Source organism: Penicillium canariense (assembly GCF_028826845.1).
Source record: "Penicillium canariense strain IBT 26290 chromosome Unknown utg000002l_segment0_segment0, whole genome shotgun sequence".
Lineage (NCBI taxonomy): Eukaryota > Fungi > Ascomycota > Eurotiomycetes > Eurotiales > Aspergillaceae > Penicillium > Penicillium canariense.
In genome coordinates this window covers 911434-936361 of record NW_026622729.1, presented here as the reverse complement: position 1 = coordinate 936361, position 24928 = coordinate 911434, and the positions used below count along the sequence as shown (strand labels likewise).

General features: G+C 55.0%; 11 protein-coding genes across 11 annotated transcripts; 5 read left to right on the top strand and 6 right to left on the bottom strand.

Moving 5' to 3' along the window:
• Window positions 1-816: 816 nt before the first annotated feature.
• Window positions 817-2422, bottom strand: N7482_003546 (uncharacterized protein; the record flags this gene model as incomplete). The annotated part of the gene is made up of 3 exons (XM_056685671.1): window positions 817-859; window positions 916-1300; window positions 1360-2422. 3 exons carry the CDS (start codon window positions 2420-2422, stop codon window positions 817-819), a joined length of 1491 nt encoding a protein of 496 aa, XP_056544413.1.
• Window positions 2423-3936: 1514 nt separating this feature from the next.
• N7482_003545 (glutamyl-tRNA(Gln) amidotransferase subunit PET112) lies at window positions 3937-5884 on the top strand (the record flags this gene model as incomplete). Its single annotated transcript, XM_056685670.1, has 4 exons — window positions 3937-4225; window positions 4291-4367; window positions 4433-4574; window positions 4629-5884. 4 exons carry the CDS (start codon window positions 3937-3939, stop codon window positions 5882-5884), a joined length of 1764 nt encoding a protein of 587 aa, XP_056544412.1.
• Window positions 5885-6629: 745 nt separating this feature from the next.
• N7482_003544 (arginase) lies at window positions 6630-7741 on the top strand (the record flags this gene model as incomplete). Its single annotated transcript, XM_056685669.1, has 3 exons — window positions 6630-6716; window positions 6775-7358; window positions 7438-7741. 3 exons carry the CDS (start codon window positions 6630-6632, stop codon window positions 7739-7741), a joined length of 975 nt encoding a protein of 324 aa, XP_056544411.1.
• A 689-nt stretch (window positions 7742-8430) lies between these two features.
• N7482_003543 (uncharacterized protein) lies at window positions 8431-8992 on the top strand (the record flags this gene model as incomplete). Its single annotated transcript, XM_056685668.1, has 2 exons — window positions 8431-8597; window positions 8671-8992. 2 exons carry the CDS (start codon window positions 8431-8433, stop codon window positions 8990-8992), a joined length of 489 nt encoding a protein of 162 aa, XP_056544410.1.
• A 371-nt stretch (window positions 8993-9363) lies between these two features.
• On the top strand, window positions 9364-9897 carry N7482_003542 (uncharacterized protein; the record flags this gene model as incomplete). The annotated part of the gene is made up of 1 exon (XM_056685667.1): window positions 9364-9897. One exon carries the CDS (start codon window positions 9364-9366, stop codon window positions 9895-9897), a length of 534 nt encoding a protein of 177 aa, XP_056544409.1.
• A 1268-nt stretch (window positions 9898-11165) lies between these two features.
• On the bottom strand, window positions 11166-13797 carry fcpA (protein-serine/threonine phosphatase; the record flags this gene model as incomplete). Its single annotated transcript, XM_056685666.1, has 3 exons — window positions 11166-13320; window positions 13405-13491; window positions 13550-13797. The coding sequence occupies 3 exons, from the start codon at window positions 13795-13797 to the stop codon at window positions 11166-11168; spliced, it is 2490 nt and encodes an 829-aa protein (XP_056544408.1).
• Window positions 13798-15036: 1239 nt separating this feature from the next.
• Window positions 15037-16383, bottom strand: N7482_003540 (Vacuolar protease A; the record flags this gene model as incomplete). The annotated part of the gene is made up of 3 exons (XM_056685665.1): window positions 15037-15986; window positions 16087-16228; window positions 16282-16383. 3 exons carry the CDS (start codon window positions 16381-16383, stop codon window positions 15037-15039), a joined length of 1194 nt encoding a protein of 397 aa, XP_056544407.1.
• An 869-nt stretch (window positions 16384-17252) lies between these two features.
• On the bottom strand, window positions 17253-18822 carry rpt3 (proteasome regulatory particle base subunit RPT3; the record flags this gene model as incomplete). The annotated part of the gene is made up of 5 exons (XM_056685664.1): window positions 17253-17271; window positions 17337-18000; window positions 18045-18346; window positions 18407-18505; window positions 18665-18822. 5 exons carry the CDS (start codon window positions 18820-18822, stop codon window positions 17253-17255), a joined length of 1242 nt encoding a protein of 413 aa, XP_056544406.1.
• Window positions 18823-19249: 427 nt separating this feature from the next.
• Window positions 19250-19528, bottom strand: N7482_003538 (uncharacterized protein; the record flags this gene model as incomplete). The annotated part of the gene is made up of 1 exon (XM_056685663.1): window positions 19250-19528. One exon carries the CDS (start codon window positions 19526-19528, stop codon window positions 19250-19252), a length of 279 nt encoding a protein of 92 aa, XP_056544405.1.
• Window positions 19529-20686: 1158 nt separating this feature from the next.
• On the bottom strand, window positions 20687-21199 carry N7482_003537 (uncharacterized protein; the record flags this gene model as incomplete). Its single annotated transcript, XM_056685662.1, has 1 exon — window positions 20687-21199. The coding sequence occupies one exon, from the start codon at window positions 21197-21199 to the stop codon at window positions 20687-20689; it is 513 nt and encodes a 170-aa protein (XP_056544404.1).
• Window positions 21200-21591: 392 nt separating this feature from the next.
• Window positions 21592-24714, top strand: N7482_003536 (putative ARID/BRIGHT domain protein (SWI1); the record flags this gene model as incomplete). The annotated part of the gene is made up of 1 exon (XM_056685661.1): window positions 21592-24714. The coding sequence occupies one exon, from the start codon at window positions 21592-21594 to the stop codon at window positions 24712-24714; it is 3123 nt and encodes a 1040-aa protein (XP_056544403.1).
• Window positions 24715-24928: the final 214 nt, after the last annotated feature.

Here is a 24928-nt window from a genome sequence, read left to right as displayed (position 1 = left end):
TCGATTCGTGCGTTCCGGTGTTCTGATAAAATGACAGCGATTGGCGTGTGGGGTGGTTTTTAAGACGGTCTGGACGGGTTCTAGCCTGGGTGGTCTGGGCTGCTAGTGGATGCGAGGCAGTCTGTTCTTTGTCTCTACACTGTAGTTCTTTTTTAGATGAGAAGATCGCTTTCACTTTCTACCATATACTGTAACATAACTTGTGCCCGATCGTAGTTAATAGCGGTTTCATATATCTAAGCATGCGATTTTGCAGGCTGTTGAGGATATTTTCTCGCTGGTGGTGCCACAGCTTCAAGGAGAGAAATATTTCCATATGGTCAAACCAAAAATTGTTTCAAGACTCATAATCCCGGGATTCGTTAACATCAAATAATTGGTACATCAGTAGAACATAAGACATCAAATCACATCATCGAAATCTCTTCCAAAAAAAAAAAAAAAACATAGTCAGCTCATCCGAATCCGTTGTATTCTCATCCCAACCGTTGCCAGCAGACCCAACCAATCTACCTGGCCATGATATCCAAATGGTATAGTTAATCAAAAATCAGCAATCAATCTCTCGCGAATGCAAACGCCATCACTTTCCCTTCTCTGCGCGGGGAACCTTTCGCCTGACTCTTTTGTGTGCGATCACTTTTAGTTAGATAGTTATCACCCTCTATGGACTCGATCGAGTTTGAATGAGTGGCTTAGTGAGTGCGTAAGTGGAAAAAGAATGTATCTGGACCCGTTGCGGCAGTAGGTTTCGGCGTCAACATGAGATCGACAGAATGAAATTCGTGAGTCATTAAATGTTGTGTTATGTTTTCTTCAGGGGATGAACATGGCGGCAATGGTCATAAAGCCGAAGTACCTATCGATACGTTAGTATTCGTCGTTCAAACGACCAGGAATATGACGCCAGCATACAGTGTCGCACACCTCCATCCATCCCTCGAGTCCACCAACGCGTCAATTCCAGCAGAGTAATTCGCGGCAATGGCAGCCGCCGCGCCGCCAGTTACGGTCACAACGACAAGTCGGCCTGAGAACTCAGCGATCATACTGAATGCCAGGAGTGGCATGAGAAGGGCACCAGAGGCGATGATGATGGCCATGTAGACCGGGGCCGTGGCAGCAGATGCCGCCAGGCGAGGGGTGAGAGCTACGAGGTCGGCATCTTGGTCCAAAAACCGGGTTTCGGTGGCGGCGATAGGGCTGTGTTCTTTCATCCATGAACGGTAGTTGGAGATGTCGTCTTCCGAGGCGCGGGGAAGAGTTTGGAGGACTTTGCTGTATGCGCTCAGCGCGGTATCTGTGGCGGTGTGAGATATCTGGCTGGCATTATCCAGTCAGGGCTATCAAATGACTCACTGTATTGTTCGGTCTTCTGAATAAGAGCAGCCATCAAGTCCATGCGCCGATAATGCAACGATGAATACGCCTGCGACTGAGCGTCTACCCGGCGCGAAGCAGGCACAGGCTTGGTACAGTCCTGCTCGGCAGTGGCTCTTCTATGTATCTCCTCATACTCGTCGAGAGTGTGGAGTTCTTCTTCCATCTGGGAGATCTCATCTTGGAGATGCAACAGGACGCGATGGTTCACGCTCTCAAAGCGCCGGTATAGTGGGGGGAACGCCGCCTTCTCCTGTACAGCAGAGTGGGTGAGATGCGACGCGACTAGCCCATACCCTGATGACACCTGCGATGCACTTGAGTCTCGCCGTCTGGTAGGTGTGCCGCGGTGAAGGCTGTCTTCTGGGCTACTCGGCGGGGACGGTGGGAGCGGCGGCCTGTGAACTGTACCTGCATCTGTTGACGTGTAGTAACTTTCTGGTCGAGAGAGTTGCATGTGATGTTGTCCTGGAGAAGGAAACTCTATGGGAGAGTCTTTGCGCGACGGTGGTTGTCTTCGGGCTATCTGTAATTGTTTCTCTGAGGGAGCAGGTGCAGTTGGCGCCGGTGGTGGTGGACGCGAGTCGCTCGAGGTTCTCGACGTCGTGGCCGATGGAGGAATCGCAATTGGCCTCTGGGAGACCAACAGCGGATGTTGTATAGGACTGGATCGCGGCTTTGGTGACTGAATCTTGGCGATAGCTTGTGTCTGAGCTGGAGGCACTGGCTCATCATCGCCAGAAGAGTCCGAAGACGACGATTCATCATCCTCATCTAGAAATTCGAATACGTTCAGCACTTTCTTCGTCGGCTCGGCAGGCTTGTCCCGCGACACCTCTGAAGCCGCCTGCGGGTTTAGGGCTTGTTGTGATCCATTAACCCGTTCTGTCGGCGGCGAGCTCTTTTCGTTGATTTTAGGACTTTCGCCAGGGCCAGCCTGTGCGATTGTGGTAGAATTGGATACGGTCGATGACGTCCGTTTCCTTCCCTCCTTCCTAGGCTTCCTTGTGCGCAGACTATGAGAACCGGTATGGAGCGGCATGGTGATCGGGGAAGGTCGGAAGCAATCCCCGGCGCATCACTTGGGAGAGAAAATTAAAGAATAGAATAAGTTGTTTCGACTAGGCCATGCCCGCAATCAGCGACTCTGATGCGCATGAGTGTGCCGCAAAGATCGTGATGACAGCGGAATCCAGAGCGTCAGATGTATGGGGGCCCGAGGCATGGCACAAGAGAGGGGCAAGAATTGATCAGATCGCGCGGTCCACGGCGCGGAATCCAGGGATGCCAGTCCTGCGCAATGGACTAATAAAGAACGAGAGAGAGACAGCACGAGAATGGGGGAAATGGCAACGATAGTCGATGCAATGTGATGTCTCAATTCTCCCCGCGTCTTCCCCCTTTACATTCCTCCGATAAGGGTACCTGGGTCGTATGTATACCCCCAGGGCTGACGATTCCGCCCCAAATCAGCCGTCTGGAATAGATGGAACGGAGTGATCACAAACACGGCTCGGCAGCTCCCAAGAGGCGCAAACGACGTTTGTGTCACCAGGGGAGGGCCAAAACGAGCAACCCCGGCGAGTTGCTGGGGATGGAGGGTTGCAATTCGTCGCCCAGGGAATCCCCGAACAATCTGAGGCAGATGAGACGCGCCGAGGACTTCAGATCAGCAGCCAATGACCGTGGGGCCGCAAGGAGGTGCCTTGTATCCCTGCCGATCCCTGGAGGAGGGAGCTAGACTCTGTCTTTTGAGGTCTCCTAGAACGGCCGTGACACTGCTAGTCGCGTTCACCTTGTACACTCGAGATGAGGATGAAGGACGAGGGAAACAATGGGTTGAGTTGATCGGAGGGAACTAACGGGATGGCGGGATAGTTAGGCCTTTGGGACTCCACGGAGTGGGCCCTCAGGACAGACGCAACAAATCAGCCGGGGTTCCTGTGCGATCCGGATTATAATGCATGCGTGTCTGGACGCAGTTAAGTCATTGAAACCCATGCGCTGGCGACTCGCCTGTCGATCGTCTCGCGCCTTGCGACCCGCCCATCTGGCGGTCTAGTGGGCCCAATGACCGAGCGTTGGGCGGGGGCCATTTGGCGTTGGAGGGGGTTTGGGGGTCGTGATGACCGTCGGGGCGATGCCACATTGCAAAGCGACCCCAGTGTGTCGCGCAGGGCTTTATTGTGTGCAGTGAAGTGGAGAGGGCGTGTTGGGTGGGACGTTGTCCACGACTGCGAACAATTGCGCAGGGCGAGACCAGTCCTGCGCTGCACAAACCGGAGTACCGCCAGCGCCAAATAGTTAGTACTAGTCTATCTTTCGACGCATGAGCATATTCGGACCCCAGTTGTTCGTGTGGCGGCTACGATGAACTATGATTAGATGGCAGGAAATAGATTAGTGGAAATAGTTCCCTGTAGAGTTCACTATGTACCCCAATTGGGGGCTGTCGCCTTGGCCCTCGTCACCGCAGTCGCTCCGCAGATCGTGCCCTCCGCAGCTTCGATTCTGTTCCCCGACACACCAGTGGCATTTGCAGCCCCCGACTCCTCCATGCTCCGGCCATGGCCCAGCAGCGGCGCTGTCCGCTTTCTCTACCGGGTCAATCGGCCATTCCTGGCTCGCCCCCATAACACACGTATCCCCGCCGCGACTCGTGGTCTCCAGTCCGCTCCGACGGACCGCGTCCCCCTCCGCAAGCAGCTCAAGCAGGAGGCCAAAGCCCTAAAGGCGCAAAAGAAACTGCGCAAAGAGAATGAGGAGACCTCTAGGCAAGAATGGGAATTGACGGTAGGCGTGGAGATTCACGCGCAGCTGGATACGCATGCAAAATTGTTCTCTCGTGGGTACACCTTGCTGTGGCTGCACAACGGGCTCAAGTACTTAACTCACACCACCCCTGACTAGGAGCCCCAACATCGACGACCGATACCCCCAATTCCAACGTCGCACTGTTCGACCTTGCCTTTCCGGGCAGCCAACCGGTTTGTGTTGACCCAATCTTGCGGAACGGGAATGGACTACGGACACGAGAACTCATGCGACACAGGAATTCCAAGCGGCCACCCTCCTCCCAGCCCTTCGCGCTGCCATTGCATTGAATTGTCAGATCCAGCCCGTCAGCCGCTTCGATCGAAAGCATTATTTCTATCAAGACCAGCCGGCCGGTTATCAAATCACACAGTATTATGGTTGGTTTCACCCGCTGACATCGACCGGATGGGATGCTGATTAATTCGCTACAGAACCCTTCGCTCGAAATGGCTACGTCGATCTATTCGAGTACGATGGCATTGCCCCGGAGGATGGTGACCGGGTCCGTGTGGACATCAAGCAGGTCCAGCTCGAGCAGGATACCGCCAAATCCCAGGAATACCCGCCGTCGACGCAGCTCCTCGATTTTAATCGCGTCTCCCACCCTTTGATCGAGGTCATCACCATGCCACAGATCCATACCCCTGCTACTGCTGCCGCCTGCGTTCGAAAACTACAAGCCATCCTCCAAGCATGCGGTGCCGTGACAACGGGAATGGAGTTGGGTGGACTGCGCGCCGATGTCAATGTCTCGATTCGACGTCGGGGCGAGGGACCGGGGCAGTGTCAATATGACGGGATCAGTGGGCTGGGCCAGCGCACGGAGATCAAGAATCTGAGCAGTTTCAAAGCGGTGGAAGATGCCATTGTGGCCGAGAAAAACCGCCAGATTGCGGTCCTGGAGAGCGGCGGGGTCATTGAAGGAGAGACTCGCGGATGGACCATTGGCAGCACCGAGACTCGCAAGTTGCGAGGTAAAGAAGGTGCGGTTGACTACCGCTACATGCCCGATCCAGATATTCCCCCGCTGGTCATCGGAGCAGATCTGATCTCCCGTCTGGAAGAGTCTCTGCCGGCGTCCCCAGACTCGTTAGTGGTCCAATTAATGGGTCCCCAATACCATCTCTCGGTCGAAGACGCACGGCCTTTGATTGAGCTGGACAACGGGGCTCGCCTGGAGTATTACCAGGATGTGGTGGACATTCTCCGCTCTCTCCATCCCGACCAGGACCCCTCGACCCACGCGGCTCTCACGCGAATGGCGGGGAACTGGGTTCTCCACGAGCTCGGTGGCCTCTTGACCAAGGCAGACCGGGCCTGGGACGACAAGGTTGTTCCGGCCCAGGCACTGGCGGATCTTATTGACCATTTGCAGCAGAAACGCATTACGGGGCCCACCGCGAAGCAGGTCCTGGCCGCGGTGTTTGATGGCGATCGGCGACCGGTGCCTCAATTGTTGAAGGAAGACAATCTCCTATTGCGGCCGCTGTTGCGCGAGGAGTACCTGGCGCTGGCTGAAGCGGCGATTGCGCAGAACCCGCAGATGGTCGATCAGATCCGCCGGAAGAATCAGCTAGGGAAAATGGGCTGGTTCGTGGGGCAGATGATGCGCACGGGTGAAAAGGGCCGTGTGGAGGCGCCGAAGGCCGAGGAGATTCTCCGCGAACTCATTCTGGGGAGGCAGTAGAGCCCCGTCGCGGGTCAAGTGTATGAATACATGTACAACATAGCCTACATATTCCATTCTCTAATGATACCCGTCCTGCTTCCCTTCGCTGATTGGTATCAAAAATCCCATCATCCTGCAGCTGGTCGTTCCCAGACAGCCAGTATACACCGTCGCACTGCCCGCCACCACCTTCCCTTGCCGCCGCAGACGCGCCCCTCGAATGCCCTCGAACCCCCAGCAAACCCAGGCCTCTCCGATACCATTACGACATTGTTCCGGCTTCGCCCCTCACCAGAACGCAAAATTGCAACGCAGTGGGACGGTAAAGCGGCCTAAACGGGGCACCTCTCCTCGACCTGTACTTAGCGGAAGTGATGGAGTACCCGGCGGAGCGCGATGATCCCTAAAAGCAGTTTTTAGCGACTGCACCGTACCAGCAACAAAGCCAGGGCCCGCGACTCGGAAAGGCGGGAAAGGTTATAAAGATAGGGATTGTCTGCTGCAACATTCTGTTCTCTCTTTCTTTCTCATCTTTCAATCTCGTCGTGGTCGAAACATCCACCACTTCATCCCTCCTCATACCTCTCTTGATCCCGCTTATCCGTGCTTTCGGCTCCCCTCCGATCCACTTTTTGGTTTATCTTATCGCAGATCATTCTTGCGATCTTGGATCTTTGGCTCGCTGAATTAATTTTCTCCAAGCCTTTCTCGACCTCCTCGAGCCTACCCCGTTCGGCAGATTGCCTGCATACTCCAAAGCACAATGACGCTACCACCAACCATCGCCTCGCGCTTCCTATCCCACCCCAACCACCTGGGCGTCGTGGCCGTGGGCTTCAATGGCGGACAGGTAAGAAGCCGCTGCGGGCCACAGTGCGGACAGAATACTAAGAATCCCCATTTTACAGTGCAAGAAGGGCGTGGAGGCCGCGCCCATGGCCCTGATCGAGTCCGGCCTGCTCACCCAGCTGCGCGAGGATCTCGACTACGACATCCACCACGATAATATCATCCACTACTACGAGCAGGACATCCCCGCCGAGGACCCGGACCACCGGGGCATGAAGAAACCGCGCGCCGTCAGCGCCGCGACTGAGCGCATCAGCTCGCAGGTCTACAATTACGCCAAGGACGGCAAGTTTGTGCTCACCCTGGGCGGCGACCACTCCATCGCCATCGGCACCATCTCTGGCACATCCAAGGCGATCCGGGAGCGGCTGGGCCGCGAGATGGCCGTGATCTGGGTCGATGCGCACGCCGACATTAACGTCCCCGAGATGAGCCCCAGCGGCAACATCCACGGGATGCCAATGGCTTTCCTGACTCGGCTGGCCCGGGAGGACCGCCCCGACATCTTTGGCTGGCTGAAGGATGAGCACATTGTCAGCACGCGCAAGCTGGTGTACATTGGCCTGCGGGATGTGGATCGCGGGGAGAAGAAGCTTCTGCGGGAGCACGGGATCAAGGCGTTCAGCATGCACGACATTGACCGGTATGGCCACTTTCCCTTTCCCTTCCAGCCCCATGGGTGCCCGTTCGGACAGACTGCCTAACTCTTCCTTGCCCTCTAGTCATGGTATCGGCCGCGTCGTAGAGATGGCTCTCGCTCACATTGGCAACGATACTCCCATCCACCTTTCATTCGACGTCGATGCGCTGGATCCGCAGTGGGCGCCCAGCACCGGCACCCCGGTGCGCGGAGGCCTGACCCTGCGTGAGGGTGATTTCATTTGCGAGTGTGTCCATGAGACCGGAAACCTGGTTGCGATGGATCTGGTCGAGGTGAACCCCAGCCTCGAGGCCGTGGGTGCGGCCGAGACCATCCGCGCGGGATGCTCGTTGGTGCGGAGTGCGCTGGGCGACACCCTTCTGTAATGATAAGCTTGTTTAGATCACTGTTTTGGAACCCTAGAAAAGACAGCAATAGAAGACACCACTGTTTGGTCCAAGGTTTCCTGGATGACGCTGCAAATATGGCCGAAGGTAAGTAACAAGCGAAGTGGCCCAGCGGGTCAGTAAACTCCCGAGACTAAATCGACTAAATTCCCTGCCACCTCAATTTCCCGCCGATCATCAACAAACCCGCCCCTCCGTTAACTTCGACTTTCTTCTGCTCAACAACTCACCTTTTCTTGGCTTTCTCCCTCCTCGCCCTCCCTTGACATGTTCATTGCGCGCTTCGCATCGTGACCAACATACATTCGTCACCTTCCAGACCCGCGTTTCTCCCCTGACGCTGCGCTCAGCGGCGCCCAATGCGCTGTCAGCCCTCATCGCCTGGGTAGCTCTCCTTCCACTCCCCGAATCCCACCGAGCATTCACTTCTCGCCTTGAAATTGAGGCCAACTCGAATATACTGCACCCGGTTGGGTCGCATCGAAATCTCAACTCAGTGACTGCCTCTAGCGCAGGGACACCGACGCCGTGTCGGGCAGACGCGCATTCCGAGCCGTATATATCCCGGCCCGAGGACCGACTTCAGTTAAGAGTCCACGTCCAGTTCAGCAATCGGCGAAAAAGTCATATTGCAGTGGGCTTCTATTCTTTAATTTGCACTCAGCACAATGGCCAAGTCAATTCGTGTGCGCCATGAGACCCGGCGCCTCCACCACTGGCCCGAGATCCAGCTCAACATCTGGCTTATCGTCGTGCTCTCCGCCTCGGCAACATGCCTCGGGATATTCTCCTGGTTCATGGTGGTGCAGTCGCAGATGCAGCTGGGCACACCATGGTGAGTTTCCTTGTCTAGCTCTTAACAGCCGCTATTGTAACTTGGACCGGTTTGTACTGATCGATGACCCCAGGCTCTTCCCATACATGGTCGTCACCAGTGCCCTCGGCGTGTTCTTCTTTTTCTTAGTTCAGATCCTCGTCGCACGTGGCCCCTTACTCCCAGGCATTCTGATCGTCGGCAGCTTTATTCTCTTCGTCCTCTGGCTGACAGGGCTCGTGGAGACCGCGCTGCAGCTGTACGGCGTGTCCGGCAATGTGAATGATAACTGTCAGATCTGGGTGGTGGAGAATGAGTCCCGGGGGAACAACATCAATACCCTGGCATGGCTGACCCAAAGTACGATCTGTGAGTTCCCCTGTTCCTGGATCCCGGAGGGCATCGCGTCTGACTAGTCCCCGCAGGCAATTGTTGGAAAACGGCATTTGCCTTCGAGCTCGTCAATACCATCTTCTACTTTTGGATGATCATCATGTCGTGGCAGGTCCATCGGGACTTCTATCATTGAGTAATATGTGATGTGTGATGTTTCTGATGCTTATGCTCTATGTTCCATTTACTCCTCGTCGTCAGCCCTTGTGATACCATATTCTTGCATGAAATCTGGCGTTGGGTATCATCGTGCGCTTTTTGCAGCTCTTATCCCTGGCATATCCAATCTACAACGCCTTTTTATAACCCATAATGAACAAAGTCTACTTTTCTGTACCATTCACTGTTTCGATCTACGTGCTTATTGCTAGTAATCGGAACAAGAGGCCAAGCAATGCAGCTCGTTGTCTCTGATGTCTCTTCATCCAGCTCCCGAGCACCTTGGCCAAACTCTGAGCGCAGCGAGTTCCTTGCACTTCTCGGAGCGTGCTCGCTTGGGGAGGTAGGGCTGGTCAAGCTTCCTCCAGTCATGAGACCTCACAAGGAGACAGCGACGACCTTATTGACCCCTCGATTAGGACGCGAAAGCTCCTCGAAGCTGTCCCGTTTAGGCAAGAGCGAGGTTCCTGCCTCACCTGGAGATTATAAATACCCCAGACCCCCCAGTCTCACTTTCCCTTTGCCAACTCTTCTCCTCTGCACCTCCCTACACTCTTCAGCCAGCTCCACTGGTTTCCCAACTTTAGTTCTCTTCCAATTGGACTGCCATTCTCCCGCGCCTGGAACTCCCTTCTACCTCCACTTGACCTTCATCCTGGGTCAAAAATTCACCATGAAGCCCTTCAAGAGCTCCACGCGTACGGTCAAGCGCTTCTCGCTGACTCTGTCTGCGTTTGCTGCGGTGGTGCCTGCTCTTATTCGTTCTTGAATTTCATCCTTCCTCGAGACCCTCTCCCTCAAAACATGCTGCCATACTTCAGGCATCTTTTGATGATGTGCTTCTTCCTCAGTGAACTCCTATGCTTTGGTATTTCTGGTCTCTCATGACCTTCTATCACCTCATGCCACGTCATCCTGTCAAAATGTTTTCCAACCTCATGGCCCTCCCACCTCTAACACGTCCATATATTAACATATTTACGACTCAACGAGGCCCTCTACCGCATGATGACATGCATGGTCAAACAAAAGGAAAGAGGCTTGACATTTTCTCACAAGACCTATCTGATATGTTACCAGCAGCCTACACTGACTTTCTTCAGCGAACATGGAAGTCAAGGACCTTGGCGTTCTATCTGGTACTAGGGCCACGGCCATCTACCGCAAGGAGCAATCGGCATCCTATCTTACAATCAAAGGTTCCTCGGTACCAGTCCTTGCTGAACCTTGCCGAGTATCTTACAAGGAACATCCTAGACTCGATCATATCCCGCAGCAAACCTATCTCCGAATCAACACAGACCGGAGGACAAATACAACTACAAATACACCACAACTGCCGCTCCTTCTCCTCCCACAATGCAATTACATATCCATTTCCAAATACAACCATAAATCTACAATATCATCTACAATATACAATATCATTCTTGCCAGAGACTTTATGCCGACAGGGTTGATCTGGTTACCATGTTGAAAGGAGAAAATCCGAGGCCATCGGTTCATAGTTATGTCTTTAAATAGACCAGACTGAGTTGACCCCCACATTATTGATACCTCTATGCCCCTCTCATACCCTGGCCTTTTACCAACTGAATACAGATTCGTGATCGCCACACACTCCACATTCTAAACTCATAGGCTCAACCCAGTTGAAACTCTCCTTCTTACTACTAGCCTGCACCAAACCTGCTACCAAATAGAATATTTCAGACATGTTCAATTTTATCATACCATATACAGCAAAGCCCAGGAGCACACAACCCCACCCTGTATGGAACACCGGCTAGCCTGACGAAATACAAGAGACAAGTAGCAGGTAGAACAGAAAACCACTGACGAACGCCGTCGCTATGTCAGGCACGCATCGCAACTGCACAAATCAGATATGACAGCAGAAGATTGAAGAGACCAGAATTGGAAGGAAGATAGACAAAAAGAGGAGCCAGCAAATCAAAGTCGGGGAATCAGGACGTTGCAAGGAATCCGAGCCGCCAGGATAGGGTAGGACGGGACCTTTGGAGAAACAAATGCTCTCTATTGGTTCTCCTCGACCGTCATGGACTCGTCCTCGGATTTCTCTGTGTATTCCGGATCTTCAAACGCTGCCATCATCTCCTTCTCAAACCCGTCCTCCTCGTCCGAAACCTCGGAACGACCCTCTTCTTCGCCAACGGCGGTGGTATCTCCTTTACCGGCATCACCCTCCCTGTCCTCCTCGCCAATCGGAGCCGTGGGGAGAGCCTTCTCAGATCGAGATTCGTCTGTCTCTGAAGCTCCAGCGGTAGCAACCTCGCGCAGCCCGGTGCTCCGCTCATATGAGCGCTTGATGCGCTGCGAAAGCCGGGATCCTTTGGGATCTGACTCGTCACCGTCGTCATCCGTCGCCTCCTCGTCTGTGGGGCTGTCATTCCCATCGCCGCGCTTGCGCTTCTTGCTCGGCTGGGCGGACTCGTCCGCAAAGTAGTCACTGTCGCTCTCGCTATCGTCGTCGCTGCCAAGGAAGTCCTTCAGCTCGTCGTGCACGGCCGCCTGCTCATCTTCGTCGTAACCGAGGGGCGAGGCCTTGTTCAGTCCTGCGTCCTTGAACATCATCTCGTTCGCTTCGTCGTCGGTCCATGCCGAGCCTGTCCCTTCGTCTGACGAAGAGATCCACGCGCTCTCAGCCAATTCGTGGGAGCCAGGAGAGATGGGCTCACAGCGGTCGTCTGGATGTACGGGAAGCAAGTAGGGCTCCTCGTCCATGTGACTCCAGTTGATGACAGAGTCGTAGAGCCACTGTGCCGTGACGATTTTGATGTTTGGCCAGCGCGTGGCGTCACGAACTTTGGCGGTGCGGTTACGGCCAGCAACAAGGTGCGTTACGTGTTTATCGATCTTGCTCATCACGGTCACGCCGAAGGATTTCGCCCAGAGGGAGACTTCCGCGTTCTGGAGATCCTGGCCTAGCGGAATGACGCCCGAGAAGACCACGACAACACCACCGAGGACTGAGCGCTTGTACAGAGGGACGATGTCCTTGATATCGGGTACAAGCTTCAGGTCCACGTCTTTGTCTTTGGAAGCGGCTTTTTCGCCGCGGAGGGCCGCCACACGGCCACCCAGGTTGGTCCTCCTCTTGTCGTACTCGTCAAAGAAAAGCTTATGGAGATCCTCCAGCCGCTCTTGAAGCCTGAAGAGCTCAGTATCGTTGTCTTCGAGCAGGTGATGTCGAGGCTTGGCTGTCTCTTGAGAATCATCCGCGCTGAAGGACGACTCGCTACCATCAGCGGAAGCATCGTCATCCGCGTCCAGCTCCTTCTGTTTCTGCAACAGAGGCCGATCCTCGACTTGGTGCATGATTGTCTCCTCTTGCGCGTTGGTCTGCTCCTGCAGTAATCTTGGGTCATCACCACCGCCCATTGTGACTAGCTGTTCCAAAGCAGACACCCCCGTTTCGGGCTCATTCGTCTTCATGGTAGAACCGTTAACATGGTGTTCCTTCGCCTCATTTTCCTTCTCACTCGATCCCTTGATCGCCTTCCGCGATGCTGCAATATCTTGCTTCTTCGGCAAAAAGCTGGAATTGATATCGCCAATTCCAACGAAAAAGTCATAAGGAACAACCTTGATCAGATTGGGGATCCACCGCCAGACGTCACCGCGGTCATCAATAATGACGACCATCTTGGTGTCCACAGGGAAGAGCCGCTGCAAATTCTTGGCCGTCAAGCTCCCGCTCTCATCACGGCTAAGAATGCGGTCTCCAAAGAGCTTGCGAGTCGGATCAATGAGGTCGGCAATATTTTGAGCATAGGCTCGAGTGCCCATGGTGTAGATGTGCAATTCAAAGAGATCGGCAACTCTCTCCAAGAACTCCTCGAGCCCAGGCCGGAGCTTGATGTAATACCAGCATCCACGAGCCCCTGGCGTATCGTCGACCAATTGAAACGACCGAACGCCCTTCAATGCTTCATAATTCGGGTTATCCTTGTCCTCCTTCCATTCGCCCACTGTCGGGTCAACGGTGGCATGGATAATCGTTTGATCAAGATCCACCACCAGGGACAGACGCCGGGAGGCCAGGAGGCGACGCTTGGCATCCTCCTCGACACGAGTGGCCTCCTTCTCACTGACAGTCAGCGTGGTGTTGTCATGAGTCATATAGATCGGGGCGCGAGAGGTTTCCGAGATCTCGGTGTTGTAGGTCGCTCTATCCAATGGTAACAAAGAACCGGTCAGTATTGTAATGAAAACTAGACCTTCCATCTGATACGCGCAAGCAGGATATACATACTCGGTCATGTCCTTTCCACACTCCGCGCACATCCCACCGAACTGGACCTCATGCGCACATGGCTCCTCGACTTCGACAACATCCACACTAGACAAACAGGCTGATTAGCTCCAAGCCCACAGGACCCAGGAAAGACCAGACTCACGGTTCATCGATAATATCCCCTTTGGCGATATTCCACTTCACAATCGTCCCATCCACAGTGGATTCAAAGCGCGTCGGAAACTTCCGCTTCACAAACACCTGATTTCCCAGCCCGTCGCCCTCTTCCACAGTAGTCTGATAGATATACCAGAAAAGAGCCTCATCCCGCTCCACCGTATCTCCCTCCTGCTTGAGGAGCGAAGTTACAGTGATCGGATAGTGTAGGCTGAGCGGTAGCCGGAGATGCATGTTAGCCCCCAGTTCGCCCCCAGGCGATCGAAACCCACAGCGATACGCAGTTTTTCAGCCCGACCCGTCGCCAGATATGCGCTGTAGTACTGTGTTTGTTGATTCCGCGTCGATGGCGAGCGCAGATCTCGTGTGAGCTTGATCGCGTGCGAGACTGGCTAAGGCGCCATTCCCAACACGCGACGCGTGGGATAGAGAGCGGCAGTGACAGCGGCAACGGGAATTCAGAGAAGATGGGGGGGATATGATCAGAGGGGGTTCAAAGGGTTGAGCGTCTTCTTTGTGTTTGGGAAGACGAAATTCACGAGCGCGTGGGTGGAGCGTTGTTAAGGCAGCAGTTGAGTGGTCGGATATCGCCACACAAAGGCGGAGTCGCAGGAAAGCGTGTGCCTCGCACAACCTGGGGCGCAACAGGGTCAAAGGACAAGACACGCACCAGGAGCTGGAAGCGACTGCAAAGGGGAGAAGTAGCAAGGGTTGATAGAGTGGTTGCTGGGGTGCGATTCGGAGAGCGCAAGAGCTCGTCCGGGTACTTGTGCGGGGACTGGCTCAACCGGTTTCTTTGAAGGAGCTCCGCTTATGTCAACATCCACCCACTCCGGAGAAACTCTAGACCAACAAAGCCGACACAAAGCTCTCGTGGTTTTACATTGCATTCCATAGCTTTCTTAGGGCATCTACTGAGCTTGTCTGTCGTTGTGAGTCTGATGGGCTAGATGACAACAATGATTGGTCCAGCGTCGCAGGACTGCGCTGCAGCCACGGACCCTCCAGCTCCATCGAAGCTCCCGGGCCCATCGTCATTGGAGCGCCTATCAAACACACTAAGCAGGGACTACAGATCCCCAACTACATAGCGGGGCGCAAATGCTACATTAAGGATACAGGCATAGAGACTGAGACCAGAGACACAGCCAAGAGAGGAAATCGGTTCGTAATAGCGACACAAATGAACGAAATGCAAAGGTACATCCATGCTCCTGACAATCTGAACGATCATCAACGAGCAGAACCCGGGATGGGACTGTGCCGGTAGACGAACAAGAAGTAAAGTTAAACAAGGACAAGATATGCTAGTAAGCCATGAGGCGACGGATGGTAACAGCAGGCACCTTTACATACCACACATCCTCCGCGAGACAAGCCGCATGTACACAGCGTATATACGAGACATCCGCTCGGCCGGTTCTTCTGAGTTGTCGGTGGCTACAGCATCCGCTAGGTTGCGGATCAACGCATTTAGCTGGTCTTGGCCTTGGCCAAGCCAACAGAGCCCTTCCCGTGGTCGTACACGCTGTACCACTTGCGCAGAAACGCGTCACCCAGAATAGCAAGGGGGCCCACGGGCTCAGGGAAGTCCATGCCCATGAAGCTACTGATGCAGGAGCCCTGGACCTCTAGGATGTAGTCGTAGGGGCCGATGGTGAAGTTGTGGCCGGCCAGGGTGAAGGTGAGGTCAGGCAGGCTGTCACGCTTTTCACACTCGACGCTGTACTGGCCAGTGAAGCCCTTCTTGGCACCAATCTCCTTGTTCAGGAGCTCAGCCATGGTCGAGGGCAGAGCAATGAGCGAGGTACCGGTGTCGAGGATAACACCGGTGTCCTCGAGCTCAGCCGTGTTCTCACCGAGGGTAATGGCGTCAAAGTCCACCTCCCAGTAGGCCTTGCGGCGGAGGGGAATGTTGATCATCTCACCGGTGTAGTGGCTCTTGTCCACACCACCGAACGTAGCCTCGGAATCATCACCCTCCTTGTTGGCGTCGCCCAGGTAGAAGGCGAACAGGGGCTCATCCAGAAGACCCTGGCTCAGCGCGTTGTAGAAGGGAGGAACCATCTTGTTGACGGAGATGGTGTCGAAGCCCAGACCCAGGATACCGTCGAAGCGGCCGAAGGCAAAGGCCAGGCCAGGCTCTTCGGTAGCCTCGGCGAAATCCTGGTGCTTGATTTGCAGATCGCCGATCGTCAGGGTGTCCTGAGACACGAAGCCGCTCAGGCTGCCAGATCCGTACCGGATGGCGAACTCGGTGCCGTTCTTCTTGTAGGTGCTGGATGAAGACGACTCATACTTGGTGTGGAGGAAGCAGGCGATGGAGTTGCACTGCGAAGAGGGAACCCACAGATTGGAGCTACCCGTGTCCAGGACGACCTTGAAGGTCTGAGGAGGGGTACCAAGGGAGATCTCGGAGAAGTCTAGGATCGGTCAGTACCGTGTTTTCTTGTGGAAATGGTTTTGGATGAGTGCTGAGGAAGAGGGGGGCGGTCAAGGTTACTGTGGAGACGGTATGCTTACACTGCGCGTTCAGGAAGTTGTCAACCAGCACGTTATGACCACTCTCGGGTTTGATGGAGGTGTCCTGGTAGCCGGAATTCGGGCGGAAGCCCATGTACTTCTGGCCCAGCGACTGGACATGTCTATCGATGTTGGCGGCTGTCTGCGATGATGCTGTTAGCTTGGGGTCTAAGGCAGCCACGACGAGATCCTTACCAACTGCTCGTCGAGCGGGACCTTGTTGAGCTTGAGCTTGTGGACCTCGGCAGAGGCGGCGCCCAACAGCGCAGAGGCTGTGAGCAGAGTGAAGGACTTCATGGTGGTGTAGGGTGGAGGATAGAGATGGAGAGGAGGAGAAGGAAGATAAGGATGGGCTGGGGGCGGAGCCTGGAGGCCGATCAGCAATAACGTGACGGGAGTGCGTCATTCCCGGAATCAGCTGGGCCGGCCATCGACTAAGTGGGTTACACCCACTGCACATTCCCCATTCCCCGTCCGTTTTCCCTCGGCCCGTGCCTATGCTAGACAAATCCGGCTGCATTTGGCAACCTGATCGCACTGATGACTATTTGTTTATTGATTGATATCTAGAACCTACCCATTGATACTGTCTGAGGAGTGGAACCGACTGTCGCGGTCCCGGGCAGAGGTGGCTGGGGTGTGTCGGCTGCTTGGCGCTAACTAGGAGAGGGGTCGAGCACCCGCGTACCTGGCAGCTGCAGGACTGAGCGACTGAGTGGATGAGTGAGGCGGCGGCCTGGCGCTTTTGCCCCTTCTCCCGGTCGCTGCAGCGTGACCGGGGTGATTCCTCGACTAGCTCAACCTCCTACACCGGAAACGCGTATGTAGTCTTGGTACAATCTACGGCCGGGTCTGGAGGAGCCAAGGGGGTCTCGACCTCTGTATCTACTAAAGAATATGGAATACTTTTTGATATCGGGGCCATAGGAAACCATCATAGCGTATGTCTCATAGACCCTGCATGTGATGCAACCTCCTCCTAATGGTATCCTGGCCCTTACGTGGTACGCCGCTGCCATCGCATCGCATCGCGTCGCATCCGATAATGAGCCATGCCGTAAAATGAATCATCCATATATTCCCAAGTATCACAGATTATTGATAATACAACGGTCCAGGCTAAGCTTTCACCACCACTATCCACGCGCTCCCAAGCAACACGGGGCTTACCGGTAGAAGTCGAGGCTGTAACAGAGTCAGTAACACAACAAAACGGGCGCTGGCACAAGGATGGACAGGATGTCGCATACCGGTCATCGTCATGGCCGCTCTTCACCTGAGCAGCATATGCATCCTCCAGGTCGGTCTGGATGATGTTGTATCGGTTCTTACGCACCGCCCGGAGACCGGCCTCCTGCATGATCGCAGCGATCACGGCGCCTGACAACGGCTCGTTACGCACAATCAGAGAGTCCAGGTCGACCTCGGGGGAAAGCGACATCTTGGACGCGATGGTGGTGAAAATCAGGCGGCGCTCACGGCGGTCACGAAGCGAGGGGAACTCGATCTTGCGGTCCAGACGACCAGGACGCAGCAGAGCCGGGTCCAGGGTGTCCGCGCGGTTGGTGGCCATGATGACCTTCACGTTGCTGGTTTGCTCGAAGCCGTCCATCTGGTTCAGCAGCTCCAGCAGAATACGCTGCACCTCACGGTCGGCACCGGTCTGGGCATCGAAACGCTTCGTGGCGATGGCGTCGATCTCGTCGATGAAGATAATGGCCGGCGAGTTCTCACGAGCCATCCGGAACACATCACGGACCATCCGGGGACCTTCACCCAGATACTTTTGTACAAACTCCGAGCCGTTCACACGAATGAAGCTAGCGGTTGTGCTGTTGGCTACAGCCTTGACCAGCATAGTCTTGCCTGTACCGGGGGGACCATACAGCAAAACACCACGGGGCGGGTCGATACCTGCAGCGCAGGGTTAGCAAAAAGGTCCATTAGCCATGGCTTACGGTCTTGATACCCACCGATCTGTCTGTAGAGGTCGAAGTGCGTCAACGGCAACTCGACGGCTTCCCGAATCTCCTGCTTCTGCATGTCCAATCCACCCACGTCCGCGTAGGTCACATCTGGCTTCTCATTCTCACCCAGCATCGCAATCGAGGAGTCAGCCTCGGGAGGAAGGATATCGACGAGTGCGTTGGAGTGACGGTGAAGGGCGACCGAGGACGATGGCTTCAGCTTCTCGCGGTCGAGTGTGGACAGGATACGGACGACGTAGTTGGATCCGGTCGAGCTCTGCACAATACCAGTACTACATGACCATCTGTTAGTAAAAAGTCGACTTTCATCAGTTGTAGCAAGGCCAGCATACTTCTGATCGATAGCTTCCATGAACTGCCCAATTACCAGCGGCACACTCTGTATCCGTTTGATCTCCTCTTGTGCTCGAACAAGCTCTCTCTTCAAGCTCCTACATGGACCCGCATAGTCAGAAATCGACTCCATTCTGTGGGACAAATGTTGGAGATACATGCCTTTGCTCATCCTTGATGTATTCTTCCTGCAGCTGAATGTATCTGTCCGAGGCGTCAGTACCGTTGGAGATAGTCGAGGACCCATCGTCACGTACTCGAGGTGTCTCTGTAACCGCTTCAGAGAGGCATATTCATCATTCCCATCGGCCTCTGCACCCTCGAGCGATTCCAGGTTGGCAAGGGTGTCCAGCGCACCGGGCTTGGAGAGAGGCGTGACGTTGTTCGCCGGGTTCTCCACGGCGACGTCTCCCATAGTGAGATCGTGGGACAATGAGTAGGAAGAAGGATCGGTCAAGAGAGGGTATGGGGGGATTGTGCGGGGCTGGGTTCGTGAATCGACGATGCAGGCGCGTTGTGCAGAGTCCGGAGATGGTGCTGGTCCGTCCTTGGAGCTTGATCGGGCAACATGGAGCTTACTGGGTTGTCACGTGACACTGATCGGCCAGCCGGCAAAGGGTGTTTCGTCAATTTTGCCTCCCTTTCGAAGTTGTCAGGAAGACAATCGGGTGTGACTGATCATAGGTATTTTATGCTGCAGATAGTTGGAACGATAGGTATTGATTTGGTACTCGTTGGACACGACACCCCCGGCCCCCGTACTTATGCCCCCAGACTCACGCTCTATCGAGTCACTCCATCCTTCACTAGCTAGCTCAGACGCCCCCGAACGTTTTCTAGGATTATTGGGGGTGTGGCGGTTTCGCCGGGGACGCCATCGGCACAGGACTGGGCTTGCTGGCCAGCCCAACTCCGCCATGGCCAATCAAACCAGTAGTCGGGGCTATCTGGAGATGATTCGTAGAGGCGACGCTGCCAGCACGCTGATACGCAGATCCAGGCAGCTGATCCTCCCAGCATACTACCGAGGATGTCATTCCACGAACGGGCTCTTCCTGGCTATTCTTGCCGTACTGGGGACCCTTCGTGACTTTTCGTAACCCATCATCGGGGCGAGGCATCCACCGAACCCACTTGTGATCGCGGGGGGGTCGTGCTGGTCACATCGCTTGGGCCTCGCGAGCTGCCATTGAGCCTTGGTGAAGGACCATCCAATGGTGGAGTCCAGGACAGCCCAAGAGAACCAGGGACTGGGCCACGGGTTGGGCAGTCGCAAGTTGCACGGGTTCGCGGGTTGACGGGTTAGCGGTTGCGCTGGGCCAAAAGGTGGGACAGGCACAGAACCATCACGATTTCCCATGCGGATCGAGTCGGATCCTTGCACAGGTCACTAGAGAACCTGGCCCTCTTGGCGGGGTGGTTCTTCCTCTGGTCCTGGAACGGGCGGGGGCTGCTTTCTTTTCTTTTTGGGACCTTTTACTTTGCGTTTTTGAGTGACTGTTCGGGGGATTGGGTGCTCTCGTCATGATTATCAGACGCTAGTGCGAGCTTTTATATAAGGAGAGCCGCGCCCACAACCGTGCCTGACGTGGAGGTCTCTTTCTCCCTCGTTCATTCCCCCCCCCCTCCTCTGTCCCTCTCCGGAGCGCTCGTTCTGGAGATCGCTTTTCTGAATTTCCGAGTTCACCTGGAGCGTATAAAAGCTGGGGGTTGCCCTGGGCCTCCCCAGCCCGAGTATACAGACTAACCGAACTGGGCGAAGACCGTTGGAATGGATCTTCACCGGACTCGTTCTGCGTCTCGGACCTGCGAGGAAGTTTTTTATTATTTTTTATTCATCTCCCCTTCTTCCTGTCTTCCCACAGACAGTCATCAAATTGCTTGCCGAAGTTTTGCTTTGCTCTGGACTTCTTCCTATTCTTGGTGGCCTTGCCAGGCTCTTCTTGATGGCGGTTGAGGCTGGCGGCCACCTGACTAACAGTCTGACTAACCAAGGGACGTCATGGCTGCGCAGCCAGGACAGCATCTCCAACCAAAACCGGCAAATCTTATGAGAAACAGAATTGATTCCGTGAATAGCTACCGGTAACTCCAGGAGGCACACGGACCAAACGCAAGCCGTACAGCCAGAAAGGCACAGGACGGTGTACGGTACGAGGGGTGTAATGGCGGTACGAGCTTCCCCGAAACCGGCCCAGCCTGCCAGCCGCAAGTGGGGGGCTTGGATGTACTGCACTGGGTACTACCGGTACTGTCGGTACAGTGCGGTACGCTGCCGTTTATCTGGCTAGACGTTCCTCCTGTATTTTTCCCTCGCCCTTCTTTGCCTCCACTTCGCCCTTCCCATCCCTAACTGCCTTTCCTGCTGCGCGCGAAACTGTACGGTAGGTACGCCATTCTTCGCTGCTGTTTCGTTTGCTTTTGATTCGGCCTTTTTGACCCCCCAATCTCCCCCATTTCCACCCCAAGCCTCCCCCCCCCTTGGTTGTGGCCACGCACCCACCCACTCTGACCCCCCTTCCCCCTTCTTCCGGCAGTCCACCGACAGCATCTTCCCAGCCCTCATTTGTCTCTTTATGGTTTTTCGGGCCGTCTTTATCGTCGCCTCTGGAAAGACCAGCGGCCCTTCCAGCCCATGAGACCTCCCCCCGGCCTAGCCTCTCTGCCCTCCCCCTCCCCGGCCTCTCCTTCTCCCCTCCCCTCCCAGTGACCTGCCCTTGCTCGCGCCGTCGTCGCCTCAGGCTACCACACACGTGACCCAGAGAGATCCAAACCTCTGTCTCTTGATCCATCTGCTAATTCCGGGACCCGGCTTCAGCCATCCGTTCGCAAGTCGGGAATTTGAGTGATCCAGCCTTGTCGGTATGTACATTCACTAAAACTCCTTTTCCCTTGGCTTTTTTTTATGGTCATTGTTTGTTTTGGGGTGATAATCCCACTCCCCTGTGCTGTGAGACTGTCCCCCGGAGCGTGTCGCGACCGGGCGCGCAAGCCCCAAACAACTTGGCCCAAAACGCGTGCACATGTTCTTGGAAAGTCATTGGCAGGCTACACTTACTTCCCTGTTGATGATGGAGATGTAAATACACGGGGTGGCTCTAATCGCGATGACGACGTGCGAGCTTATTGGATCTTGCTGACCTGGGTTTCCTATGACATAGATGGGTTGGAAAAATCGCACGACATGAACGCCTGGCTCGCCGACGCCTCGAATCTTCCTGGCCAGGATAGTGGGGCCTTCAATCCGTCTACCATCGACCCCTCAGCCGCCTTCCTCCATGCCTCTCCCAACCCTCAGGACCCCAACCAATTCCAGCGCATGTTCAACTCCGTGCCTCGGAATGCCTCCCCGGGGTTTCACAACCCCAATCAGGTAATTCCATCCAAACGGCCCCGGCCAGAAGATGGCATGCCCATGTCACCGCGGCCGGCGCCCGGTGCTGGTGTGACCGGGTCGCGATCGCAGACTCCCCATCAAGTGCCTTATCCAGGCTATCAAGGTCCTGCAAATGGAGCCCAATTCCCTCAGCACCCGACGCCCTATCAGCATCTTCAACAAGGAGCCTCGCCCAATGTGACCCAGTCGCCAATTATGCAAGACTTTGACCAACAAAGCGTGCGCATGGGAACAGCTTCGCCGAGCCCCTACTCGCCCGCGGGCCCGCATGTTGGTGGCCCTCATATGTCACCCTCGCAGTCTGATGGCAGCCGCGTCAATACACCTCAGAACAACCAGTTTATGCCTGGGCAAGCTTTCCCGCAGGGGATGAACCCACAATTCCAGCAGACACCGGGCATGACCTCGACTGCACAGCAACCGCCGATGCAGGCCCAGCAATTCAATGGCATGCAGCAGGTGCCCCAAAGCTACCACCAAGCAATTGCTGCGCAGCAACAGCGACTTCGTCAAATGCAAATGCAACAAAATCAACAACTAAATGCCAACCCGCAAATGGCTAGCCGCCCCCAAGGGCCTCCTATGGCCAACCCCCAACAAATGGCTGCCATTCGTCAGATGCAACAGCAGCAAGCGCAACGACAACAGCAGCAGCAGAATATCTGTAAACCCAACAACCCCGAGATGTTCATGCAGACGTTGCAAAAATTCATGATGTCACGAAGCCTTCCTTTGGACCCCAATCCCATCATAAGCGGCCGTCCCATCAATGTCATGCAATTGTATGGCACAGTGATGAAAATGGGTGGGTCGAAGAAAGTAACCGCAATGAACGTGTGGCCGATGGTTGCACAGCAGCTCCAATTTCCTCAGGTTCAGTTCCCTATGGCCGCACAGGAGATTCGGGAATACCACCAAAGGAACTTGGCCCCTTATGAGCAGGCCTATTTCCAATCTCAGTCTAAACAGTTGGCGGAGATGCAGCAGCAGCAGCAGCAGCAGCAACAACAACAACAACAACAGCAGCAACAACAGCAGCAGCAGCAGCAGCAGCAGCAGCAGCAACAACAACACCAGCAGCAGCAGCATCAACAGCATCAACACCAGCAGCAGCAACAGCATCAACAGCATCAACAGCAGCAACATCATCCGGGTGGGATTCCTCGCCAGCCTAGCGATCCGTCAGCTATGCAATTCCACTCTCCCCAGATCAAGCCAGGCCAGGGCTTTGAGCAACCTCAATCAATCCCCCACACTCCTCAAAACAATACTCCCGTCTCCAATAATGCTCAGGCTACCCCAGTAAATGGGTTTGCCACACCCACACAGGCACGAAGCCACAACAAACCAGCTCCACCGGGGCACCGGCTCAGTGTCTCGCGACAGTCACAGCCACCGGTTCCCCCAACGGAGGTTGTGGGGCAGTTTGCGGCGCCTTCACCATCCCAACAAGGGAAGCCGGCCATGACTCCAGTCCAGCCACCGGTGCAAGCTCCGGAAACACAGCCGGATCAAGTGGTCAAGCGACCTATTGAAGACACATTTAAACCCATGGTCGTCACCGAGCGTCGACTACATGGTCCTATTCAGGTTGACGAAATGTACCAGCTCGGCGAGGACATTTCAAGGCTCAGGCCCACTGTACCAAGCTTCGCCGAGTTGGGTGTGGTAGATATCCATGCGTTGACCATGGGTTTGAAGTCCGGGATCCATGCTGAAATCCGGGTTGCGCTGGATACTCTCACCACTCTTTCCTGTGAGCCTGCTGTCCAGATTTCCCTTGAGAACTGTGACGACCTGGTAGAAAGTTTGGTGGACTGTGCCGATGACCAGGCTGATTTCCTGGCTGAACACATTCAAGAAGTTACCGACGTTATAGCCTTCCGTTCCTACGAAGATGTCACTCGGGGTTGCCAGTCCGAACATACGTCACTGGCAGATGTGCATGAGTTTGGCAGCCTCGACTATGAACTTGACCGTGCCGTGGACCGACTGATCTGTATTACCACCATTCTCCGCAACTTTTCGTTTAGCGAGTCAAACTTCGGCGTATTGGGAATGTCTTCCGTTACCCAATGCCTCGCAAATATCTTCCGCAACGTCGGTACTCGTCCCATGTACCTACGAACCGACCAGAACTTATTGGATTTCATGAAGGATGCCGTGATTTTCATGAGCAACTTGGCTCATGTCATGCAAATACCCGGGAAAGAGGAGGCCTTGAGTCTATTAAGCTTCCTCCTAGCATTCTCGCCCTTGCCAGGACCAACAGCAGCGAAGCCAGGTCAGGTCATGTTTACGTCGTTTAATTCTTCTATTCACCGATATACTCCCGCCGCCGTGGATGGCCTTGCCAAACTGCTGGCAAGAGATGATCCGAACCGTATTTACTTCGGTGCCATTTTCTCTGGGGATGGGTCTGCACCTCCGCAGCCAGAGCTTCTCACCCGCTCATTTGGCCTCGCCATCTGTGCAGTGCCGGATAGGAAGCCCCTAGCCGTGGCGGATGCCCGGAAGGTCTTCCTCATGCAGGGTCTTCTGGCCGCTGACGTTCTGACCACATTCGCCGATGGAGCTCTCGCCAAGCTGTGGCTTGGGTCTGTCGACGGATTCGCCATTCACCTCCTGCGCCTGTCCTGCCTCCTCTGCACCGAGCGCATCCCGAATATCAACCCCCGCCAAAGAAGCCAGGCTGAAGCGGAAGCCTATGCCTTCGGCTCGATCATCCACCGCGGACTGGCTATTCTGCGTCGCCTCGCCGAGAAGTCCAAGCAAGTGGACAACGTCTCTCTCCACCTCCCCTCCGGTATCCTCCCCAGCAAAGAGAGCCTCCTCGGCGCCTTGCTCCTCGCGAACATGGACCCCACAATCATCCGCCAACTCCTCACATACGCCAAGCTAGCAGAATAAACCACGCCGCCGCGTTTTTGTTCTTGCATAGAGCTATGCCCGGGTGTGTTATGTCCCAAAAAAATCGGGTTTGGTGACCAGCATGAAGGCGAGACGCTCGAAACGAATTGATTTGCCGCGAGCACGCAGCATATACGAGAATTTCCGATCTTAATCCTCATGTCATTTGTACCTCATGTCTCAAAGTCAATCAATCTACCCTACAGTCGGCATG